General features: G+C 35.3%; 1 protein-coding gene across 1 annotated transcript in view; it reads left to right on the top strand.

The window, feature by feature from the left end:
* The window catches only part of CFTR (CF transmembrane conductance regulator), a 170,183-nt gene that overhangs the window by 91,603 nt on the left and 56,025 nt on the right, over nt 1-22,555 (top strand). The window contains exons 13-19 of the mRNA XM_004418769.3: nt 644-730; nt 2,226-2,952; nt 4,784-4,912; nt 12,678-12,715; nt 13,264-13,514; nt 17,313-17,392; nt 21,855-22,005. Coding sequence (XP_004418826.2) covers nt 644-730; nt 2,226-2,952; nt 4,784-4,912; nt 12,678-12,715; nt 13,264-13,514; nt 17,313-17,392; nt 21,855-22,005 — 1,463 coding nt within the window. The remainder of the gene's footprint in view (nt 1-643; nt 731-2,225; nt 2,953-4,783; nt 4,913-12,677; nt 12,716-13,263; nt 13,515-17,312; nt 17,393-21,854; nt 22,006-22,555) is intronic.

Genomic DNA, 22,555 nt, shown 5'->3' on the forward strand with positions numbered 1-22,555 from the left:
AAAAAAAAAAAAAGTAAAATAAAATGGGTATACATTTTTATTGTGAATTCTTCATCCTTCAGTTGTTTGGAATTCTTATGAATATGATACAGAGACTGAGACTATAAGAAGCAAAATGCAATATCAATTATACAGCCACAATGGACAGCACAGTGCTGCTCTCCATTTGTTGGTAGCAGTCAACACTGAGAAACATTTAAAAAAAAAGATTTCCGATAAGTGCTGCAATTTAGATGCTGTCTCTGACATTTTACAGGATTGAAACAGTCTGTTTTCTTCTTTGTTTACCCACCAAGATGCAAGATCTTTGAAGGCAGGGACTGTATAATTTTTACCATCTTATTCCCAGCTCATAGCATGGTGATTGGCTCTAAGTAGATACTATTGTTAAAAGGTTTTCTTTCTTTTCTTTTTTTTTTTAAGGTAATATTTTAAATTGTATGGTATGGTGTGATTCAGTTTGTAACTTTTCTAGTTTATGCCACTTACAATTAGCAAAACCACTTCAGTGGTTCTTGGAGTGTTGTGAAAAGCCATAAAAATCATCTGTGACTTATCTTTTTGTTCCTCATTTGAAATTATCTACACTAGATGACATAGGAAATATTGAAGAAATCTAATTGAATTTCCATTTTCCTTTTAGAGCAGTATACAAAGATGCTGATTTGTACCTATTAGACTCTCCTTTTGGATACCTAGATGTTTTAACAGAAAAAGAAATATTTGAAAGGTATGTTCTTTGAATAACTTATAATGCTCATGCTAAGAGATAAGAAAGAATGACTATACCATCATAGACTACGTATTACCCCTTGAGAAATATGTCCACTATTGTGACTCTGTGTGACATAGCACTTAAATCTGATCTTCCCTTCAAGGTCAAGATTCAAGATCACTTCCATTAAAACCTTTTCTGACTACTTCCTGCGAAACCAATTTCTTCCATTCCTACAGTTATAACAGTCACTATCTACGTAGTTTTTACAGTATTATTGCCTTGTGACTTATCTTATATTGTTTTATTGGTTATTATACTCAAAATTTTTATTTGCTTTTTTTTGTCTTAGTATTTTATTCCATCTCCTCCTTAGATAGTAAACTTCTTAAGGAACTAAACAAGCTGAATGTTTTAATGTAAGTGAATGCTCCCACTATTCATCTATCTCAATGCCTCCTTCAGAACCTCTTCCTCAGTCACACAGAACTCAGGATTTACATTTTGTTGGAGCTCCCGTTAGGGCTCAATGTATGTGAAGTTCCTAAGAGGAACAATTAGTTATAGGACTTCATTTCAAAGTGTCAAAGTGATTTCATGGACTATCAAGTAGTTTGTTAGGAGAATTGTCATGATGCTCTTCTAGAAGTAAACATTTTAAGCAATAAAGATGTAGACATGTTGTGTATATAAAATGGCTGTTTTATTCCTAGAATCACTTTTCCCAGAATTTAGTTAAATTTAATACCTAAGATGCTATTTTTACATCTTGTGATTGTGATAAGTAACTTCTTACCGAGATAAACTTTGCTAGCTATGTTAGTATGTTAGAGTACAATTTAAAATGATTTCCCTTTCTATACAGTATATAATGGTTTAATGCCTAAAAGAAATTGATTTCTCTTAGGTGATTCTAGTCAAGATATACTTCTAAACTTTTAATTTTATTAGAGGAGGGTCAAATTTATTATCCAATTCTCAGGCTTGTTGTTTTTTAACAAATTAGATTAGAATTAATATAAGCTCTTGAGAACTAAATTGGTGGTCAGCTCAAAATGTGAAAGGAAATGAATAGGAAATTTATAGAATGAGAGAGCTCTGACATTTTAGAAGACACATAGAAATATAGACCACCAGAAATCTTAAGGGTCATCTAACAATTCCTTCATTTTCTAGATGAATAAAACAAGACCCAGGGGGTAACCAATTTGCTCATCAAACATTTATTTAATATCAGATAATTAATTTCTTTCTAAGTTTGTTAACGCTCAACTTTACAATGTAGCATACTATAATAATTCAATAATACAATATTTTATGCTATGATAATTCAAGAGGCACCAAATTCCTTACTGAGTATTTACTTTTAGAATTAAGTATATGAATAGCATTGTATGATAGAGGTTTTATATGAGAATACATTAATAAAATGTTAAAATGCAATACATATACTATTGTAATAAAGTGTTTACAAATTTGATCTTATTTATATCTTTTTTTATTCTTAAAGCTGTGTCTGTAAATTGATGGCCAACAAAACTAGGATTTTGGTCACTTCTAAAATGGAACATTTAAAGAAAGCTGACAAGATATTAATTTTACATGAAGGTAGCAGCTATTTTTATGGGACATTTTCTGAATTACAAAATCTACGGCCTGACTTCAGCTCAAAGCTCATGGGGTATGATTCTTTCGACCAGTTTAATGCGGAAAGAAGAAATTCAATCCTAACTGAGACTTTGCGGCGTTTCTCATTAGAAGGAGATGCTGCCGTCTCCTGGAACGAAACAAAAAAACAATCTTTTAAACAGACTGGAGAGTTTGGTGAAAACAGAAAGAACTCTATTCTCAATTCAATCAACTCTATAAGAAAATTTTCAATTGTACAAAAGACTTCATTACAAATGAATGGCATTGAAGAAGATTCTGATGAGCCTTTAGAGAGAAGGCTGTCCTTAGTTCCAGATTCCGAGCAGGGAGAGGCCATCCTGCCTCGAAGCAACGTGATCAACACTGGCCCCACATTTCAGAGACGAAGGAGGCAGTCTGTTCTGAACCTGATGACGCACTCTTCAGGGAACCAAGGTCAAAGCACGCACCGAAAAACAGCAGCATCCACACGAAAGATGTCATTTGCACCTCAGGCGAACTTAACTGAAATGGATATATATTCAAGACGATTATCTCAAGACAGTGGCTTGGAAATAAGTGAAGAAATTAGTGAAGAAGATTTAAAGGTGTGTATAAATTATTAGTGATTTTTTTCCCGTAGAGTGCAACGCAATATATAGTATGTAACAAAACTTCCTCAAATTATGGGTTTAGGATGAGGTTTATCTTAAAGGCTACTGTTGGGTGGGTCTTTCCTAGGTCTTGTGATAATCATTATAAATTAGAAAAAGTATAAATTATTATAAATCTGCTTTATTACCAACTTAAAACCTCTGTGGGAAGAGGTGGAGTATAAATAAATATATAAACAAATAGTAGCTTCAGTTATTTAGGGACCAAGAAATATTTCTGTAGAGAGGTAGCCTATATAAAGTATATAAGCATCTAGTCTCTAGCCAGGATTAATTTACATTCTGGTTTATACATTAGTCTCACCTGAATTTGGTTACTGTGGGCTTTTTTATCTTTTAAATTTGCTTTATACATTGGATTTCTGGACAAGTTTCTTTAAAGAAGGTATAGTGAAACTCAACATATACTAGCACCAACCGTCAGGTAGAAAGTCTTTTACATTATTTTAAAGAATAAAATGCTTTTGTTCTTAAAATAGGAAAGAATATAAAAGAGGAGGGGTTTTGTTTGTTTGCTACTAGAAAAATGCCTTGAGTGCCTTGGATGAAACAGGCAGGGTTGTAATAAATTGATCTGTTTAATAGCACAGATCAGTTAAGAGTAGTGTGAACTTTGGCAAGTCACAAGTCATTCAACATCTCTGGACAAAAATTTCCTCCTTGGTAAAACGAGGGAACAGAATAGATGATTAAAATATATACTTTCAGTGTTTCTATAATTTTAAAAAGGTTTTGTAAAGGATAATTTATCTATATGGTTTTAATAGCAATCTGAATAAATATCTCAAATCTGAACCTATAAATTTAGTTGAAAAGAATGATCTCTTTGACTGATAATAGTTACTATTTGTTGATTGCTTCTAGTGCCAGGCAGCATAGACTTATTCCCACCACTGTCCCAGAAGTTACCTATCATTATCCTCATTTACAGATAAGGAAACTAAAGTTGAGAGAACTTCAGCTGCCCAGATTCAAGCAGCTCTTAGGAAGTCAATGGTGGAGTCCAGAATCAAACCCAGTTTTACCTGCCTTCAAAAATCTTTATATCTAACCAGTGTGCTATATTCTGCTTTTGTAGAACCCTGTCTTTGAGGTTCTAGTGCTTCTTCTATGAATTTTGTTGACTTCGTGAGAAACAAAACTATCTTTTCCCTTTGGAATATCTGGAATTGCTCTTTTTCAAATTTTGGAAATGTGTCTATTAAAGGACAAATCAAGACTTCTAGGGGAATATACTGAGGATTAGAATTATGGAACTTAAGTCACAGCTGGAAAGAGAGATAATCTGAGCTACTAAGGAATATGCACACGTCAGTCGGACTTCAGGTCTATTGGAAGACCTCTGTAGCTAGCGAAATTCCAAACTCTACTTGTACAGGGAGCCCTGAAGAAATAAGTTAAATCAAGGACAGTTCTGGGAAGCCTCAATTTGATGGTACCATTTATTTGAGAGAAGATGTGACACTGTTAAGTATTAAAATGGTAAAATTGTTCAAAAACAGTACAGTTATATAATCAGTGATATACTTTCAGAATTTTGAAGAAGTGCAGTGTTTATCATTTTTCAAAAAGCTGTATTGCTCTATTGGACATTATAATGGCTGTGGAGTGACATCACGCATGTCCTTCGTAATGGTTTATATTTGCTGAAATTCACTTAGCTTCAAACAGTAGTATTCCTTTGCATACACATATTCATAATAAAACCGCAATAGTGGTGTGCAACTGTGTTGTCTCGCTGTAATAACTGTGATTCTTTTTTCAGGAGTGCTTTTTTGACGATGTTGAGAGCACACCAGCAGTGACTACGTGGAACACGTACCTTCGATATGTTACTGTCCACAAGAGCTTAATTTTTGTGTTAATTTGGTGCTTAGTTGTTTTTCTGGCTGAGGTAAGAATTTTCTGTTGTAAAATATTACTGTGATTTAAAGTTAAATTAAGAATAGTTTGGAACGATATATACATATATATGCACACATATATAAATGTATGTGTACACGTAAATATAAGTGCATATGTATATACGTAATTTTACCTTGTATAATGCTATGTATAGTTTCGTAGAGTTCTTCTATTGATATTTTATTATTTCATACATAGAGTATAAAATATACTTAAACACATATCTTCCATAAGAAAATTTTTAGTAGAAAGATTCAAAACCTCAAAGTAGAATGCATTTACATGGATTGAAATTAAACACTGAAAATCATTCTGTACTAAATTTTAAATTCATTTGACTCTAGATATTGCATTATTAAATACGCAAGTGATGAATCACCACATTTAAATGACTATTTCTTCATAAAATGAAATAAATATATACTAGTGGCTTAGTAATCATTTGAAACAATCCTTTCAGAGATTCGCATCACCTTCTTGCTTACAGAACTTTTTTGTCTTCAATGCTGCCATCATAGTTTCTTTGCTGTGCCCCTGCTGTCCTTCATGTCACCAGGTTAAAAAAAGGGGGAGGTGCAAACAGCACAGTAGGCCGCATCAATGTAAGAGGTTCCTGAAGCTGGGTGGCGGATGAGGCTTTTTCTAGATCAGGAGCAGCCACCTAAATACCCAAAGGGACCTGGCAGAGAATGTCTGCAGGTGAAGTGGCTTGAGGCTGAATGGAGAGCATTTGCCCTCCAGTTGTCTAAAGGGGACAACTGTAGCTCGGTACCAACCAAGGACTTGCCATGAGGGAATGTGCGATCAGTTTTGGTAATTCTTCTTCTTTGTCAGGATAAGATGGAAATCCAGATTTTTCTGTAAAATTTTCCCATGGTAGTTGATTAAATAGAAACAAACAAACGGACACTACAGGGGCACCACAAACCACATCTGTGGATTAGATTCAGCCTGTGAATGACTGCTTACTCTAGATATTTATTGCAGAGGACACTACTGGATGTGTCCTAACGCGCAACCTAAATAACATGAAGGCCCATGCTACCTTCAGGGAAGAAATGACCCAGGTGAAGAACTGCCTCTCCTGAGACAATATAAATGTATACATTAACAAAATTCAAACTTATGACTTATGTTTTTCCTATTGTTAGGCTGTTTCTAACTTCAATTAAGAAGTCTACATAAAATATCATCACTCTTCCTTTACCAAGTAAGATAGTGTTAAATATCTAAAGGTATGTACCAAAAAGTTGTACATACAACTTCAGCTGTAAACCATCAGTTTCCACTTGATCTTTGAGTTCTGGTGATATCTCTTCTTTTGCCCACTACTATTTTAAATTAATAAACCAAATGGAGGCTTCATGCGAGATGCAGTATGGTACAGCACCAACTGTGGAATCAGACTGACCTGGCTGTGACCCAACTTTGTCTTGTTAACGCTATGAAACTGAGCAAGTTATTTAACCTCTCTGATCTTCAATTTCCTCATCTATAAAATGGAGACTGTGAATAGTACCAGCTTCCTAGGTAGTTTTTGTGGGCTAGGAGACATCATGATTATAAAGCACTTAATGTAGGGCTTGGCACACAGCGAGTGATGCTAGTTGCTGTTCTCATGAATATTCCTAATGTCATATCATCATTATAAAGCTCAAGATAGTTTGAGATGAATGAGTTTATAACAGATATAATAAAAGTTTCAATAATCTCTTTTACATTTTAACAAAAATATGGGATTGGGTAATTTGACATTCTTACATTAACATGATTAACATGAGTAGTAAAAATTGCATTGAAATGTATTTCAAATTTGCCTCATTAATCTCTGCCAGTCATGCCAAATGACTAACATTAATGTGAATAAAACCCAGTCCTGTGTGACATTTAATCTCAAACCAGCCCTTATTAATTGTTAAAGATTTGGACTTCTGCATTGAGAGATCACATTACCTGATTGTTTTTAATTTATAGAGTTATATAAGAAAAAAGGGGCCTGGCTGAATGTGGTGGTGATTTATGTTTATTTACAGGACCTTTGTGTCATGCAGCTCCATAGAGTTGAATTTAGGCACCTTTCAAAATGATGTATGATTAATTAATTAATTAATTAGTAATTGAGCATTGAGCTGCTACACATGTGTACAATATTATTAGGTCACTTAATCAAGAAGACAGTGGTCCTTTGTCTTTGGGTTAGAAACTAAATTACAACAGAGATGTAAATGCTGTATAGCTACCCATTATTAGCTGAGCTCTCACAATTATTGCAAAAAATTGTCTTTTTAATGGACAAAGCAATTGACAATGCCATTTTGTAGGCAAGAAATAACGTAATAGGTGATGAGCCTTTTTGGCCGATATCTTGGAGGCATTGCCAATTAACTGACTCTCAAAATTTTGATTAACAAAAACTTGGTGATGGTAGACACATGGGAATTGTTTTAATTATGTGCATAGTTATATAGCTAAAAAATCATTCACTAATGTTCACAATTTTGTCACTTTCTTTGAATCAAAATTTACATAGTTTTTCTTCTTCTTCTTCTTCTTTTTTTTTTTTTTTGGTGAGGAAGATTGGCCCTGAGCTAACATCTGTTGCCAATCTTCCTGTTTTTGCTTAAGGAAGATTGTCACTGAGCTAACACCTGTGCCAGTCTTCCTCCATTTTGTATGTGGGATGCCACCACAACATGGCTCGATGAGCGGTGTGTAGGTCTGTGCCCAGGATCCGAACCTGAGAACCCCAGGCCGCCGAAGTGGAGCACGTGAACTTAACCACTATACTACCGGGCCAGCCCCTAGTTTTCCTTTTAGACTAAGGTCCTTTCTTAATACCAGTGTGCCCCTTCCTCATTACCATTGAATATCTCATTGGTTCTTTGTATCATGGTACAGGTGCTAATCCAGGAAGACAGTTTAGTTCTTTTAAACTTGTTTACAGCTTCATGCTCATCATGATCAGAGAACCTAAAGAAAGGTTCAGATACGTTTCTTCCTTGATGAAAGTGATTTATCCATTTTTAGTTTTCATAGGGGTATTACTTCAGTTTAGATTTTATGATTTTATAGAATAGGTTTAATATGCTTCCCTTTTACAATACAAAATACTTAACCTTTTTTATTTCTTCAAACTGCTAAACCAAAAAAACTGGTTTGGTCTATTCAGTTTGTTGCCACTTATCATTAGTGTGTAAGTTTGATAAGGGAGTCAGTCTACTGTTGTATCTTTGTACTGTTTTCCCTACTATGGGGCAATGTCTTTGGTAAGTTCTTACATATTAGCACGAAGGATATAGGCTATAAAATTTCTATTACGTTGGTCTTTCTAACGCTCCTGCTTGGCAGTGCGTCATTGACTAGAGAGAGAAGAAATGCAAATAACAGATTAGGAGGGAGTTTCCTGATTCCTTTTACAACAACCAGAGGGTATTACTGTTGACTGGAGTATCTAAAGATTCTGTTCAGTGCTTTTATTCTGTGATTTTTAAGAAATGTGTCAGAGAACTGCTTTGTCCTATTCCTATATGATTTTCCTTCTGTTTGTTAATGAGGAATCCCTGGGTAGCTTGCCATTATTAGGAGATTTCCATTGATAGCAATGCTTTTAAGGCAGCTTTACTTAATGTGGGTCTATGTTTTAGAGCATGATTTGACCTGTGAAGCCTTGAGTACATCATGACAAGGTGTCACTTTCCTACTACTACCTGACATTCATTCAGCTATTTATTCATTCAACACATATTTTTCGAGTTCCTTCAATATGCCAGGCACGACTCTATGTGCTGTGTATACAGTGGAGAACGTATAGATGGAATACACAATGTGCTTACGTTTATAATGTTAACAGAACGTTTATTATGCTGTGCTCCTTTGGTAAAAACTCAAAATGCCAATAGTATTTTAATAGGTATTCATTTATACACAGATCTCATTTTGTGACTTGGGAGGTAGTTCTGAATTCTGTATATGTGCAAAGCTTGTAGAAAGAATTGGTTTTGGTTTTGTCTTTACCCTATGTAACATAACATGCCACCTGCTTTTTCAAATGAGTTTTCCACATGATCATTACATAGTTTTCTCTCTGATGACGTTTGTAAGTGTGTTTTTATTTCAGTATCCTCTTATCTATCCATTCCTTTATTTATTAGATACAGATTTACTTAATGCCCACTGTTTACCAGGTATTTTACTAGGCACAGAGGATACAATGGGAAAGAGGACAAAAATGGCTCTTCCCTGGTCTTTTGAAGCACATTCTGAGGGAGGAGATAGATGATAAATACATTTTGATGGAAATAATTATAGAATGTGATAAGCACTGAAGGAAATAAATAGTGCACTAAGATAAAGGTGGGAAAAGGAGGATGGACAGGGAGGCCTTTCTGAGGGAATGACATTTAGCTGACACTTAGCTGCAAAGACTGGGGCAAACGCAAAGGTCTTGGAAGGTTTTGGTGAATTATGGAAACTGAGAGGAGGAGCATAATTGGGTTGGGGGTAGGTTGGAGAGAGAAGTGAGTGGCATGTGGTGATGTTAGAAAAGTAGGCAAGAACCAGACTCGCAGGACCATTGGCTGTGGTAAAGAGCTTGAGTTTTATTTTGCATGCGGTAGGGAGCCTTTGACACGCTTCAGCCAGGATATGATATGATCTTTTTCATGTTTTAAAAAGATCACTCTGTCTGCTATAAAATGAAAATGGATTGGATGGGGCCATGAGGGGAAGTAGGGACATCTGTTATGACCAGAAGGGATTGCTCTTATAAACTAGGCTCAACATCCGGCGCACTGAGAACCTTAAGTCATGTTTAAAGTCCTCTGCAGATAATCCGCAGTGAAATATTCAGGAGTGTCTTCTCTGTAGCCTATTAAGGTTTTTTCGTGATAGGATGTTGGACCACTATACCTTGTTTGCTCAGATTCACATTTTTGAGCCTTTTTTATATGTGGCCTTATTACATTGCCCTTGGCAGTTTTCTTCTCTTTCAGGCCTATTTTCTTCAGCTGTGAATGTCAGACTTGTGTCTGACCAGGTTATGTTATGAGAGGGTTCCTCATAGGTCCTGAATATATTCTTGCTCTAGTTCTACATCACATCTTATTTCTGAAGCCATACTGTTGGCGTTAGTTACTACATATATGATCACCTTTCATCTATCACATCTCTTAAGATGTGTACTAGTTCATTTAGCAAATAAGTCTTTCAAATATAGACACTTGGCTTCTCTTTCCATATGTATATACTATGATATTCTACCCCTTCACTCCATTTCTTTCTTTTTTTTTTTTTCTGAGGAAGATTGGCCCTGAGCTAACATCTGTTGCAATCTTCCTCTTTTTGCTTGAGGAAGATTCACCCTGAGCTAACATCTGTGCCAATCTTCCTCTATTTTGTATGCGGGTCGCTGCCACAGCATGGCTGCCAATGAGTGGTATAGGTCTGCACCTGGGAACTGAACTCAAGCCGCCAAAGCAGAGCACACTGAACTTAACCACTAGGCCATGGGGCTGGCCCCTCCTTTTTTTAAGTCATGTAAACAAATTATCTACATAATTTTTATTCTGACTTAGCTTATAAATACTGGATGCTTCTTCTTTTGCACCTTAGGGCCATTTGCAAAGTTTATGAATCATCATCTTGGCCATTCATGGATCTATCTTTAGAGAATGCCATCATCAGATTCGTGATGCCTAACATGGATATATAATAAATTCTCTGTCTACAACCCTACACAACTAATAGTTATTATAATCTATGCATGTACTGTCTGATACAGTAACCACCAGCCACATATGACCATATGAATTAAATGAAATTAATTAAAATGAAATAAAATTTAAAATTCATTTCCCAAGTCGTATACACTAGCCACATTTCAAGTGATCAAGTGGCACATGATAAGTGGCAATAATATTGAACAGCACAGATATAGAACATTTCGTTATTGTAGAAATTTCTATTGGACAGTGCTGATCTAGACTGTACTGTTTTCTATGTGATATGGAATGATGTTTAAAACGCTAAAAAGACTGCAGATAAAGACCTTTTTGCTTTTCTTCTTTAATCTTCCAAGACTGTCACTCTGTCATAAACTGCATGAACTTTATAACCTTAAAACATTTTGGAGAGGAAATGATACAACTTGCCTACTCAATTGTTTCTATATGCCCCAGATATTTTTATTAAAGACGTTGTGTCAAGTCCTTGGAAATGTCTTTGTTCCAGTCAATAGAAGCAGTTTGGACTCGTGATTCCATGTGTCTATCCACAGTGGTCTCTATCCACAAAAGCCAGGAAATAACTTTTTGTAACATTGACTAGACCAGGTCTTTGGAAAACTGCTTTGGTTATTGTTCATAGTAAATATTATAAAATATGTATTCCTGGAACGTGCTCACATCCAGAGAATGTTGGCAATGCCAGTATTATTAATGCTTCCTTAATTGGAACAAAGGGGCACAATAATAATTGAAAAGTGACTCAGAAATATACCCTTATCTAGGTTCTTGAGAAATTTGATTAGTCTTAGGAAATAGGAAAGCAATTGTACTGGAACAGAGACTCTTGAAATAGTTAGATTATTGTCGATTTTCTTGTCATTTTGAATTTCAAGGAAGCAAGAATAGTTTTTTTTAATTAATACAGTGCATGGAGGCTGTGTATACAATGAAAAAAAGTCAGAAAGTGAGAATGATGCCTTTAGATTTTTCATCATTATACTCCTATATGATATGTGAATTTAACTAAAACTTAATAATGTAATTTCTTCATTAATGCTAAGTGGTCTCAGTAAATTTTTTATGTAGTACTATTAAATATTTAAGATAAATTTGAGTATGAAATAAGACATAGATTTCTTATACCAAGCGTGTTTGTTTCTCCCCTATTTATTTTTATGCTGTGTTCATTTTCAAAATTATTTTACCCAAGTTTTCTTGTCTTTATCTATTTGATTCTTTGGTAAAGTTATTATTGGGCTAATTATATAATTTCAGAGTCATTTCTAGTATCATAATTGTGATGGCATCAACATAAGATTGTTTCTCACAGAGTATGTAGGAGAATAGAATGCCAAATTGAAATAGAACAGAGTACAGATCATTTAAATATCAGAGGAACTACAAAAATCACAGTCATTAAAAAAATTTTTTTTGGTCTAGTTATGATATAGAACATTTGTCTCTCAGTTAAGTGTTTCTACTTTGAGAAAGCCCAAAATAATTTTAGTATCAATCCTGTCTGTTTTAACCTGAATGCACCTTATCTTTATCCATAAACTGTGAATTTTTACATGGTTGAAACTTTTAACTGATTTTCATAAATATTAATCTCATCTTTTCCCATAATTAATTGGTTTCATAGGTATTAGTCCTTCATAATCATTGCATGACAAATGAAATTATAAATTATCTGCCAGCAGGCTGAGATTAGTTTCTTTATAAGAAACAAAGTTTATTTAAAACTATAAACTTAGCTTTTCTGTGAGATTCAATGAATAGTTCCTGTGGAATGAAGGAGGGAAATGGCAAAGTATTTAATTTGGCAAAATTTAAATGCTGTTAACTTAAGATGTTCTCACCGCAAATAATGGTTCTTTGAACAATTGTTGCAGCTGCTGGACCCAGGAAAGCAAATCAAAGGAAGATGAAATTGTGTGTATTTTGATGTTGGTCATGGTGGAATGAGAGGTGGGTGTGGGAGGAATAGGTAAAGATGTTGGAAAAAATCAACTGTGTATTGTTCTATTCCAGGTGGCTATTTCTTTGGTTGTATTGTGGCTACTTAAAAAGTGAGTATTCTGTATCCTATTGTGGGTTGTATTTTGTTTCTAATGATTATTTGGGTCTTATTAAATATTGTAATATCCACTGTGCTTCATTTCCCCACAGGGTAATAGTAGTGGAAAATTGAGTTCTTTAGTTTAAAATTGTGAGTATGTGTAGTTCTGACAGCTCTTTGTCAATTTCTAAAGGAATTAGTTGTGTTTACTTTCCAGAAGATGCAATAAAAATATTTAAAACAACATTATACATTTAGTATTATCTCTATTTAATATTTAATAAAGTATTTAATAAAGAGTCATTTTTATCATTATTTTTTATTTTTATCATTTATTTTATTATTATTATTTTATCATTATTTTATCATTAATAAAGATCAATTTTATCTATTTCAATGGTGAAAAAACTTAATCTACTTTCTTGCGATAGTAAATCCTTGAGATTAAAGGCACAAACTGTGCTAATCTTTAGATTCAAATTCAGTTTCATTTACATGTATCGGAAATTCAATAGGAAAGTTTCGTTGCCAAATAACAATTTTCCTTTTGCTTTCCAGAGCACCTCCTCAAGACAGAGGGAATAGTACAAAGGGTACAAATAACAGCTATGCAGTGATCATCACCAGCACCAGCTCATATTATGTTTTTTACATTTACGTGGGAGTAGCCGACACTTTGCTTGCTCTGGGATTCTTCAGAGGTTTACCACTGGTGCATACTCTAATCACAGCGTCGAAAATTTTACACCGCAAAATGTTACATTCTGTTCTTCAAGCACCTATGTCAACACTTAACACGTTGAAAGCAGGTACTTGACTAGGTATACAAAAAATGAAACTGCTGATCCACCCTCAAAAGGGCCTGTGATTTAGCTGGTTTTCTAGTAGTAGCATTGGCTTTTGCACAGAGGCATCTGCTCTTTGTTGAGTTTCCTTATGACTGGCATGTACATTTCTCAGATATTATAGGCCTTCAGAGATGGTTGCTCCTCATATTTCTGTATCAGCTAATTAGAGTAGCTAGGTTGTTAGAACATGATGCTGATGGGACTGTGGCAGTAGAAGTAGGCCATTCTGGGTCACTTGTCCTTCTCTCCTCAGATATTTGGTCTAGTCCGTTTCCAGGCATCTTGTTGCCAATGTATAGTATTGTTTAAAAGAGGAGAAGATTTGAAGTGATCGAGGAAAAATATAAAATTCTTTTACTGATAAAGTCTTTTGGTGGAGTAGAATTAACTAGTTTCATGTAACTGTTCAAAGATGATCACATAAATTCATTTCAGGTTTTATTTTTCTTTTTTGGGGAGGGTTGGGGAATCCAAAATGTGTTTTAAAAGCATTTTTGACACCATTGTAGAGGTTGGTAAAAGGGTACAAGCTTTCAATTATAAGATAAATAAGGTCTGAGGATCTAATGTATAACATGGTGACTATAGTTGATAACACTGTATTGTATAATTGCAATTTGCTAAGAGAGTAAAACTTAAATGTTCTCACCAAAAAAGGTAAATGTGAGAGGTGGTGGATGTGTTAATGAATGACGAGAGGAATTTTTTTACAATGTATATGTACAAATCATCATGTTGTACACTTTAAATGTCTTATAATTTTGTCAATTATACCTCAAAAATAAAGTCACAGAAGAGTAGTGATGCAAAGAGACCAAAGATTTAAAAAACTAAGGACAATAAGGTACTTGAAAGTAATCAATTTCCATCGATTCCCCTTTAGACAAATTCATATTTAGAGAATCTGAGGTTAATAAGGAATCCACCAGGTTTTATTCTTCCGGCAACCTGTTGAGCACTTACTTTGTGTGGTACTAAGCCAGGGGCTGGTATGAAAAGACGAAGAAGGCACAGTTCTTTCCCTGTAAGAACGCACAGACTAGGGAGAGGAGGTAGACACACAAACATTTGATTATAAAGCAAAGAATAAGTTCCAAGATTGAGATTTTTAAAGTGATTTATATCTAAAAATCTCAAGGTAACAAATATCCATCATTTTTTTCTGAGTGACAAAATTTCAGTGTTAGTATTCAGGAAAGTCTTCTTTATATTTATTCTGAAGCCCTGTGTGTCACTAAAGCTTTGCCTTATTTGCATATACTCATCACCATCCTCTGTTTCGGAGCTAAGAAATTTTAGACCTAAAAGGGAATGTCAAAGTACCTTGATCCAATGATTTCATTTTTTATGGGAAAACAGATCGAGAGGAGGTAGGTGATTTGCTCAAGTTTCCAGCAGTCAGAAATGGGCAATGAGATATAATGAAAGAGCACAGGCATTGTCTGAGGCCTGGCTTGGTCCCCTAAGAGTGATGATCATGGGCAAATTACTCTTTTGAGTGTTGCTTCCTCATCCGTAAAATAGGGAAAGGAATACTTATCTCAGAGGATCGTTGTGAGAGTGAAACAAGGCAATCTACTTGCTTGTCACATAGTCAAAACGAAATAAACGTTAGTTCCCCATTGTTCTTCCGTTCTGTGGGGCCTTGTTCCCATAGGGGGTGCACTTTCCATCCCACCTCTTCACTTTTCAGAGCTCCTTGTTCCCTTAAACACTGCTCACAGTGGGTTCTGAAGCTTCTCTATTTCATAGTTAAATACTTACCATTCATCTCGTTTTCTCATTCGTCTTACTTTCCAAACTTTAATCCACTTTGCAATATGATTCTTAAACATCTCTGTTTTTGCATTCCTCCTTTTTTATGCTCCTGAGAACTGAAATAGCAAGATGATCTTACATCTATATGTCCTTTTCCCACCCTACCCGCACCCCTAATTTCCGTATGCATAAAGATTCTGCTTTCTTTTAAAAACTGTTGCTATTACTGATTTATGGTTCCTTTTTTCTCATGTTGCCTAGATATTCTCTGCTGTACTTGGTAGCAACCAATGCTTCCTTGCCTTCTATGTGCCCTTCAATTTCTTCCAGGTCTGCCTTTTTGCAATTGTATATTGACCTTGACTTTCTCTGACTCCTTGCCCGATTTTCCTATGTCACTATTTAAATGACCTTAAGACACACAGACACATAGTAGGTGCTCAGTAGAGTGTGTTGAATGGATGAAAGTGTGAATGCCTAGTTTGACAGAACTCTACCATTTGAAATATAATAAGCACCAGAATATTTTTTTCACCAAAGCGAACTTTCATTTTCTGAACAATATTTATAAAAACCATAGGCTAATTCTTTTCAATTTTTCATTTATTTATGGAAAGATATACAAATATGCTTTATTAAATATGCTAAAGAACATATTATTGATAAAGCCTAATGACAGTGTCTTAAATCAATAAATATGTATTGAACAATTCCTACATGTAAGATTTTTTTGCTGAGGGCTGTGAGTGATACAAAATAAATGTGGCATGGTCCCATTGACTTCTAGCAATTTATAGTCTAGAAAAAGAGATAAGGCATATAAACAAGTGACTAGGATTTAAGACAAGGATATAGTCATTATAGCACAGAAGTGCTGACAAGATGTATTCAAGGTAGTAAGTGAGTCCAGAGGAGGAAGGGATTAATTCCAGCTGGTACAAACATTGAAGTTTCCCTCCAGGAGGGGCATTTGAGTTGGGCCAGGAAGATGATGTCGATTTTGACAAGTAGAGATGAGGGGAAAGGCTTTTCAGGCAGAAGGAACCACTTGGAAAAAGCAGGAAGGTAGGAGACTGTAGAATGTGTTTAAGAATAGACCAATTTGGCTGAAACAGAATGTTTGAGGAAGCTTCTACCAGCTCGGTGGTTTAAGGTCAAGTTATGGAAGGCATTAAATATTAAACTAAGAATTTTGGACTTTATCCTACGGTTAATGGGGAGGTGAATGATAAGATTCAATATCACTTTGTACAGTATTATGTTATATTTTATCTAATTGTATGTTTAACTCTCCCCCTAGACAATAAATTCCTCAGGGGCAAGCAGCACACTTATTCATCTCTGTTATCTCAGTGCCTAACATTGTGCCTGGCACATGGTAGACACTTTGTGTGTAACTTTTTTCCATTGAAGGAAAAAATTATCAGACTTATAAATGTGAGTCTGGAATTTAGAAGACAGGCTGAGGAGGCTTAGATTGCCGGTGAGGAGGGTAGAAAGAGAGAACATGGCCAAGGAGGTTCACATAGTGGGCAGAGAGGGACTGAGAGCAGCCATGGGTTCTGCAGAGGTATCAGAAAGGTGTGCAAGTCAGAGGAGAGGGAGAGCTGTATGTTACGGAATACAGATGTAAGGGAATGATGATAGCGAATCTAGTAAGTTATTAAACTCAGGCTTCCAAGTGTGAGATCGTAGTAGTAGGATGAGTGCCCATTCCTGACAACATTTGTAATAAGGGCTCTATTAAAGACTGGTTTTTGCCTGAATCTTATAGCAATCTATATTTTATAAAGGTTTAAAAGCGGGAGACAATAACTTCAACACATGGTTACTTAGAATCTTTGTACAATACTAAAATTTTCTAAGTCCTTATTTATCTGATTACATGCTAATTCTTATTTGAGTTCTGAATGCTTCTACTATGATCCAAATTTTTAAAATATTGATATGTCTTTTTAAGATTACTGGTTTTTGAGGAATTTATCTTCCTTTATATTATAGGTGGGATTCTAAATAGATTCTCCAAAGATATAGCAATTTTGGATGATCTTCTGCCTCTTACCATATTTGACTTCATCCAGGTTTGTAAAAATAAGTGTTATTAAGTGTCTTTGCATTTGTCATGATTTTTTAATAATTGGGAAAAGAAGTTAAAGAGTTTTTGCTTATTTTTCGATTGATTGAGTTGAAGTCCTGTCTATTGTATGAATTTTGTCAACATTAAAAGTCTTCAAATAGGCATAAATTTAGTAAATTCAGTGATAAGTCAGACTATTTACCTGACCCAGACACAAGGCAATTGTGCATTTGGATATAATAACTGTCTAACTGGGAGTGATTTTAGATTCATAAAAGACCACCTTCCCCCAAATCACTGTCCACGAAGTATGACATTTTTGACATTGGCATTACTATTTGATGGAAGTCTACCTACCTCCAAAGGGCCCATGTTAAAATGAAGATTGATTCCCCTGTGGGCTGCAGTAAAGCAGTCTCACCCATGAACACTTAGGCACAGATTAACTAGCCAGCAGCCTCACAGTAAGGACCATAATGCAGGGACAGAAGGACAGATAGATTTTCAAGCAGGTGAGAGGGGAAAGAAGAAGTCAGGACTAGTGAGGGCTATCCCTGGGTGACAGATCTGAGAGGCCTCCAGAGCAGCCTGGCTCTGAGCATGCATCCCTGTGGTGGGGTGATTGACTGCTGGTGAGAATAGAGAAGGAAAGGAGGGGATGGAGATGAAGGTGACCTAGAGGATACCACATTAGGACGCCATAAGTGACAGATCTTAAGGAGTGTTGTGAGTTAATGACTTGGCTGTTGGACCAGGTTTGGAAACAGCTTCCTGTCCGGCTTAGGTCAGGCTTCAGAGAGCAAATGCCACAGTGTTAATGATATCCTTGGAAAGACAGTTAAAACAGGATGCTGCCCATCTTAGGATGAGTCATTCTCTCCTCCCACCCCATTTTACTCCCCCCACCCCAATAATAATACTTTATTTGAGAGAACCTGTGAAACAAAATAAGGGCTACTACATTTGTGTGTATGCACAACCAACATTGGCAGGTGCAGAAAAACCAGATTGTCAGTTTACCTCATCTGAAATGATTGGCACAATCAAACGCATGAACTGTTCCCAGTGAACTTGAGCATTTGGGATTTCCTTCAATTGCTCTGTTTAGGGATATAACTCAGCAGCAGCTGCTGGAATTCTTTAACTGATGCTTTGACTTCACGCATTTGAAGGAGTGTTTCCCATGTCTTTCCTTAAGCGCTGGACATTTGTTCCTCATTCTAGGAGTGTAAATGACTGGTTCCAAATATAATATTAAGTCAGGCACAAACTGGACCATGGGCATTTTGACATGATTGCAAAAGGATTCACAAATGGTGGCCCTTGATAAGTTTGTTTTCTACCTTTATAGTCTACTGAGTATTTTCTCAATCAGCGTATGGCTCACTTCAGGTATCCTCTGGGAGGGCTAGTTTTTAAATATTTATTTTATAAATGAACACTTTTAACGTATGTGATGGCTCTCAAATCCTTTCTCTTACGGCAATTTGAATAGTTTCTGCTCAACTTCTAATGTTGTTGGGTTCATTAGTTGTTGCTTCACAAGTGATTGGGCAGAGTGCTTTTATTTTTATTTCCCTATTTTATTTATGAGGGTCTCACATTAAGGAAGCATAATATATGACAATCAAATACAGTAAAAATCTGATTAATTTTGATTTTAGTAAAAAATTCATCACAGGGGTCCTTTAAATTGTGAGCTCCTGTGGGTATACTTAATTATGTTCAGATTAATGAAATTTCATTCTAGTCACAACATTTCAGGAACAGATCTTTTATGCAGAATAAGGCACACCTGTAAATTTCCTTTTTTAAAAAACTTAATTTCTAACATTTGATAATGTTCTGGCAAATTTGCTTTCTGGATTGGAACATTGTATAATGGAAATGGAAGATCTGGGTTCTATTCTGCTGATTCCACTATTTATTTTACCTTGAGCAAGACAATCTCAAAGGGTCTCAAATTTCTAACACGGAAAACGGGAAGATAAATCTGATAATGGTCCCTTTCAGTTCTAAAGTTATATGCTTCAGATTGGCACACGGGAAGTGGACCATGCAGGAGAAATTTTAACTTGAAGTCAAAGAGAAAAAAACCATATCCTAGCATCCTACTTATCTCTATGTCTGGATAAATAATTTCTTTCATGAACCAAAGGCCTACATATTTTAAAATATCGAAATCTTCTATTCTCTGCCTCAAAACCTTTAAGTTTTTTTTTTTATTTCTTCTCTCTTATCCTAATATACGATTACACACTGAGTTCTGCTACTTTGATCTCTGCTGTGTCTTTCACGTCTTTTTTTCCCCTGTTCATTCTATTAATCTCATTAATCCCTTGCTTAAAAATTCTCAAGGACTCACTATCATTTATGAATTAAATTCCAAATCTGGTGTTCATTGCATGGTTTTGAAAAGGTATTTTGAGCTGCTTTGGTGGGCAAAAATGTGCTGCTCACTTCCTAGGAACATGGATGAACGGTGCCTGCAGGTTTTTATAGCCTGTTGATTTTTATTTTTTCCAGGGAAGTTTAGGATTTGGGTGAAGATAAATGGGAATTAGAAATTTGTGCTCACATTTTCATCTTGTCCTGAAGTCCTTCTATTTATTTATTTGTTTTGTTGTCCTCTCACTAAAACACCTGGTTTGAAATGACTTGTTTCTAATCCATTGTGAATTAAAAACTAGGACAACACTTAAGATTTCTTTGTGTAATTAGAATATCAAATATGTTAAACTAGTGCCTTTAATTTTGTATATGGTACTAAATTATTAGGTTCTGACCTCAGTGCCCAAGGATGGCCTCTTATGGAGCAAATGAAATTATTTTCCTCAATGGTTAGACTTATTTTTCACTTATTTTTCAGTTTGGGCTATATTCTGGATGATTATAATTGTTGGAAATCTATCTTGTAAATGTTTCATCACTTCCAAATGTCTCCACTTTCTCCATTCTTCTCGAACTCAGTGTGACGTCTTGATCAGTTGACTACCCAATTCCACCTATTCTATCCTAATACGGTTATAGTTTCTTTCCAAGGGTCTCCACCATATTGGCAATCATTAGATAAAAATTTGGGGCATATAGGGCTTTCTCATTGTACTGGTGGCACTTATAGGGCAAGAATGGAATAGAGATGACTTTCCTGAGATTATTGGGTCATCTTATTACTTAGTCCAGTGCCTGGCACAGTAAAGATGCATCTGAGTATTTGTTGAATGAGTGAGGGGCTAGTATTACAGAATTTGATGGTTGGAGACATAGAGACATTTTCCCTTGGAAAAGTATCACTGAGATATTATCATCTGAAGTTTTAGATGAAAATAACAACCCATTCAAAGAAGATTTACGCAGACCTTAGCCACACACCCATCCCCACTGCCATCTACCAAAATGCTCTGCGTTTCACTGCATCAGCTGGAAAATGCACGTGTCACCCAGGGAAACTGGTAGAGAGCTGGCTCACTGATTATCATATGGATGTTATAATAGGTTTATTTTTTAGCCATTGTTTCTGACAGTTACTTATACTTTATTCAAATGGGTTATTGTGGAACAAATGTTAGCATACTTTTTTTCAATTTTTAAAATGTATGGATTTAGTGTCATGTAGAAATATAGAATTTAAGCCTTTAATTTGCTCCTGAAGTATATCAATATGGTTAGCTTGTTTCTGAGACTGCCAACAGGACTCTGGTTTTTTTGATGGATAGTATGAAGAGATATCTGTAATGGATAGGCTTGACTGAAACACAAAATTCATTTTGGCAACATATGAGATAGAAAAATTATCTAATTTCAAATTAAATCAGCCATTTCCAAAAAAATTTTTTGAGCCTCTAGGTTATCTTCAGTTATTTTAAGGAACACCAACAGGATTGTTGGGAAGGGAAGTAAAATTTATTAAGTATAATTTTTTTCAATCTTAAACATGAGAAAACTAGGTTTAGGGAAGTTGAGTTAGGTAGCTTGCCTAAATGACCAAGTCTGCATGTAAACCAGATCATTCTGACTCAAAAGGCTCCAAGATGATGCCCAATTTTCAGAAATTGTCTAAACAAAATAAGTCCTAAAATTTTGTATTCCTACTAAAACTATCTCAAAATAAAAAGTGTACTTTAAAAGAGGGCCAGGCTAGAAAGAAATCATATTCATTTAAAACTTATTTATCATACAACACTTTAAAGTGTGTGGAGACTGAGAATATCCTGAGATCCGAGATCATCATGTTTTCAAAACTTCAAAATGTTATTATGAGCAACCTAAACAATTTTTTGAATATTCATAGAACTTAGGAAAAAAGTGCTTTAAGGTGGCTGCCTTCCTACTAAGAAGATACCCGCCCCTTATTAAGAATGAAGCAGACAGTGAAGAGCTTATTTAGAAGTATATCACTGACGTACCTTGTCCACTTTGAGTCGTGAAAATGTTTCCTCACCAACGTGTTTTCTTTGATCCTACAGTTGTTGTTAATTGTGATTGGAGCTGTGGCAGTGGTCTCGGTTTTACAACCCTACATCTTCCTAGCAACAGTGCCAGTGATAGCCGCCTTTATCATGTTGAGGGCCTACTTCCTCCGCACTTCACAGCAACTCAAACAACTGGAATCTGAAGGTATGACACTGAATGGGCAACGCTTGCCTGGGAAAACATCCGCAAGAGCTATTTGTGATTCTCTATTATTAATCTACTTTTCGAAAAATTTTTTTCCTGCTTTTAAACTCTTGCACTGTATAACAATGACTTTTAAAAACGTATGCATATAAAAGGAAACAGTAAATTACAAAGAACACATAGATTATTTTTGTTAATTTATGACCATTTGACTTCATTGGTTTTAAAGCAAGTGTATAGACTCTTACCAGTGTATCCGATATTCATTTACAATTTACTTATATAAGTTAAATTTAAATATGATAGTGCTACTATTACTCAGGTTTGTCTGGGTTCCCAAACAATGCTGGACAAAATTCTTCCCTCTGGCTTGTTTTCAGACACTTGTACTTTCTCTCCTGGGATCTGCCTTTTTGTGTGCTCCCAAACACGGCTTGAGCCATGTGGGAAGCACATTCTTCAGTAACAGCCTTTGGTGTGGGTGCATTTTCAGGGGATAAATTTCCAGTGCATTTCTGCATTGTAGGTTATTTGCTAAATTAAGTTACAT

The sequence above is a fragment of the Ceratotherium simum genome, chromosome 1, assembly GCF_057802395.1.
Source record: "Ceratotherium simum simum isolate JZ-2026a chromosome 1, ASM5780239v1, whole genome shotgun sequence".
In the NCBI taxonomy this organism is placed as follows: domain Eukaryota; kingdom Metazoa; phylum Chordata; class Mammalia; order Perissodactyla; family Rhinocerotidae; genus Ceratotherium; species Ceratotherium simum.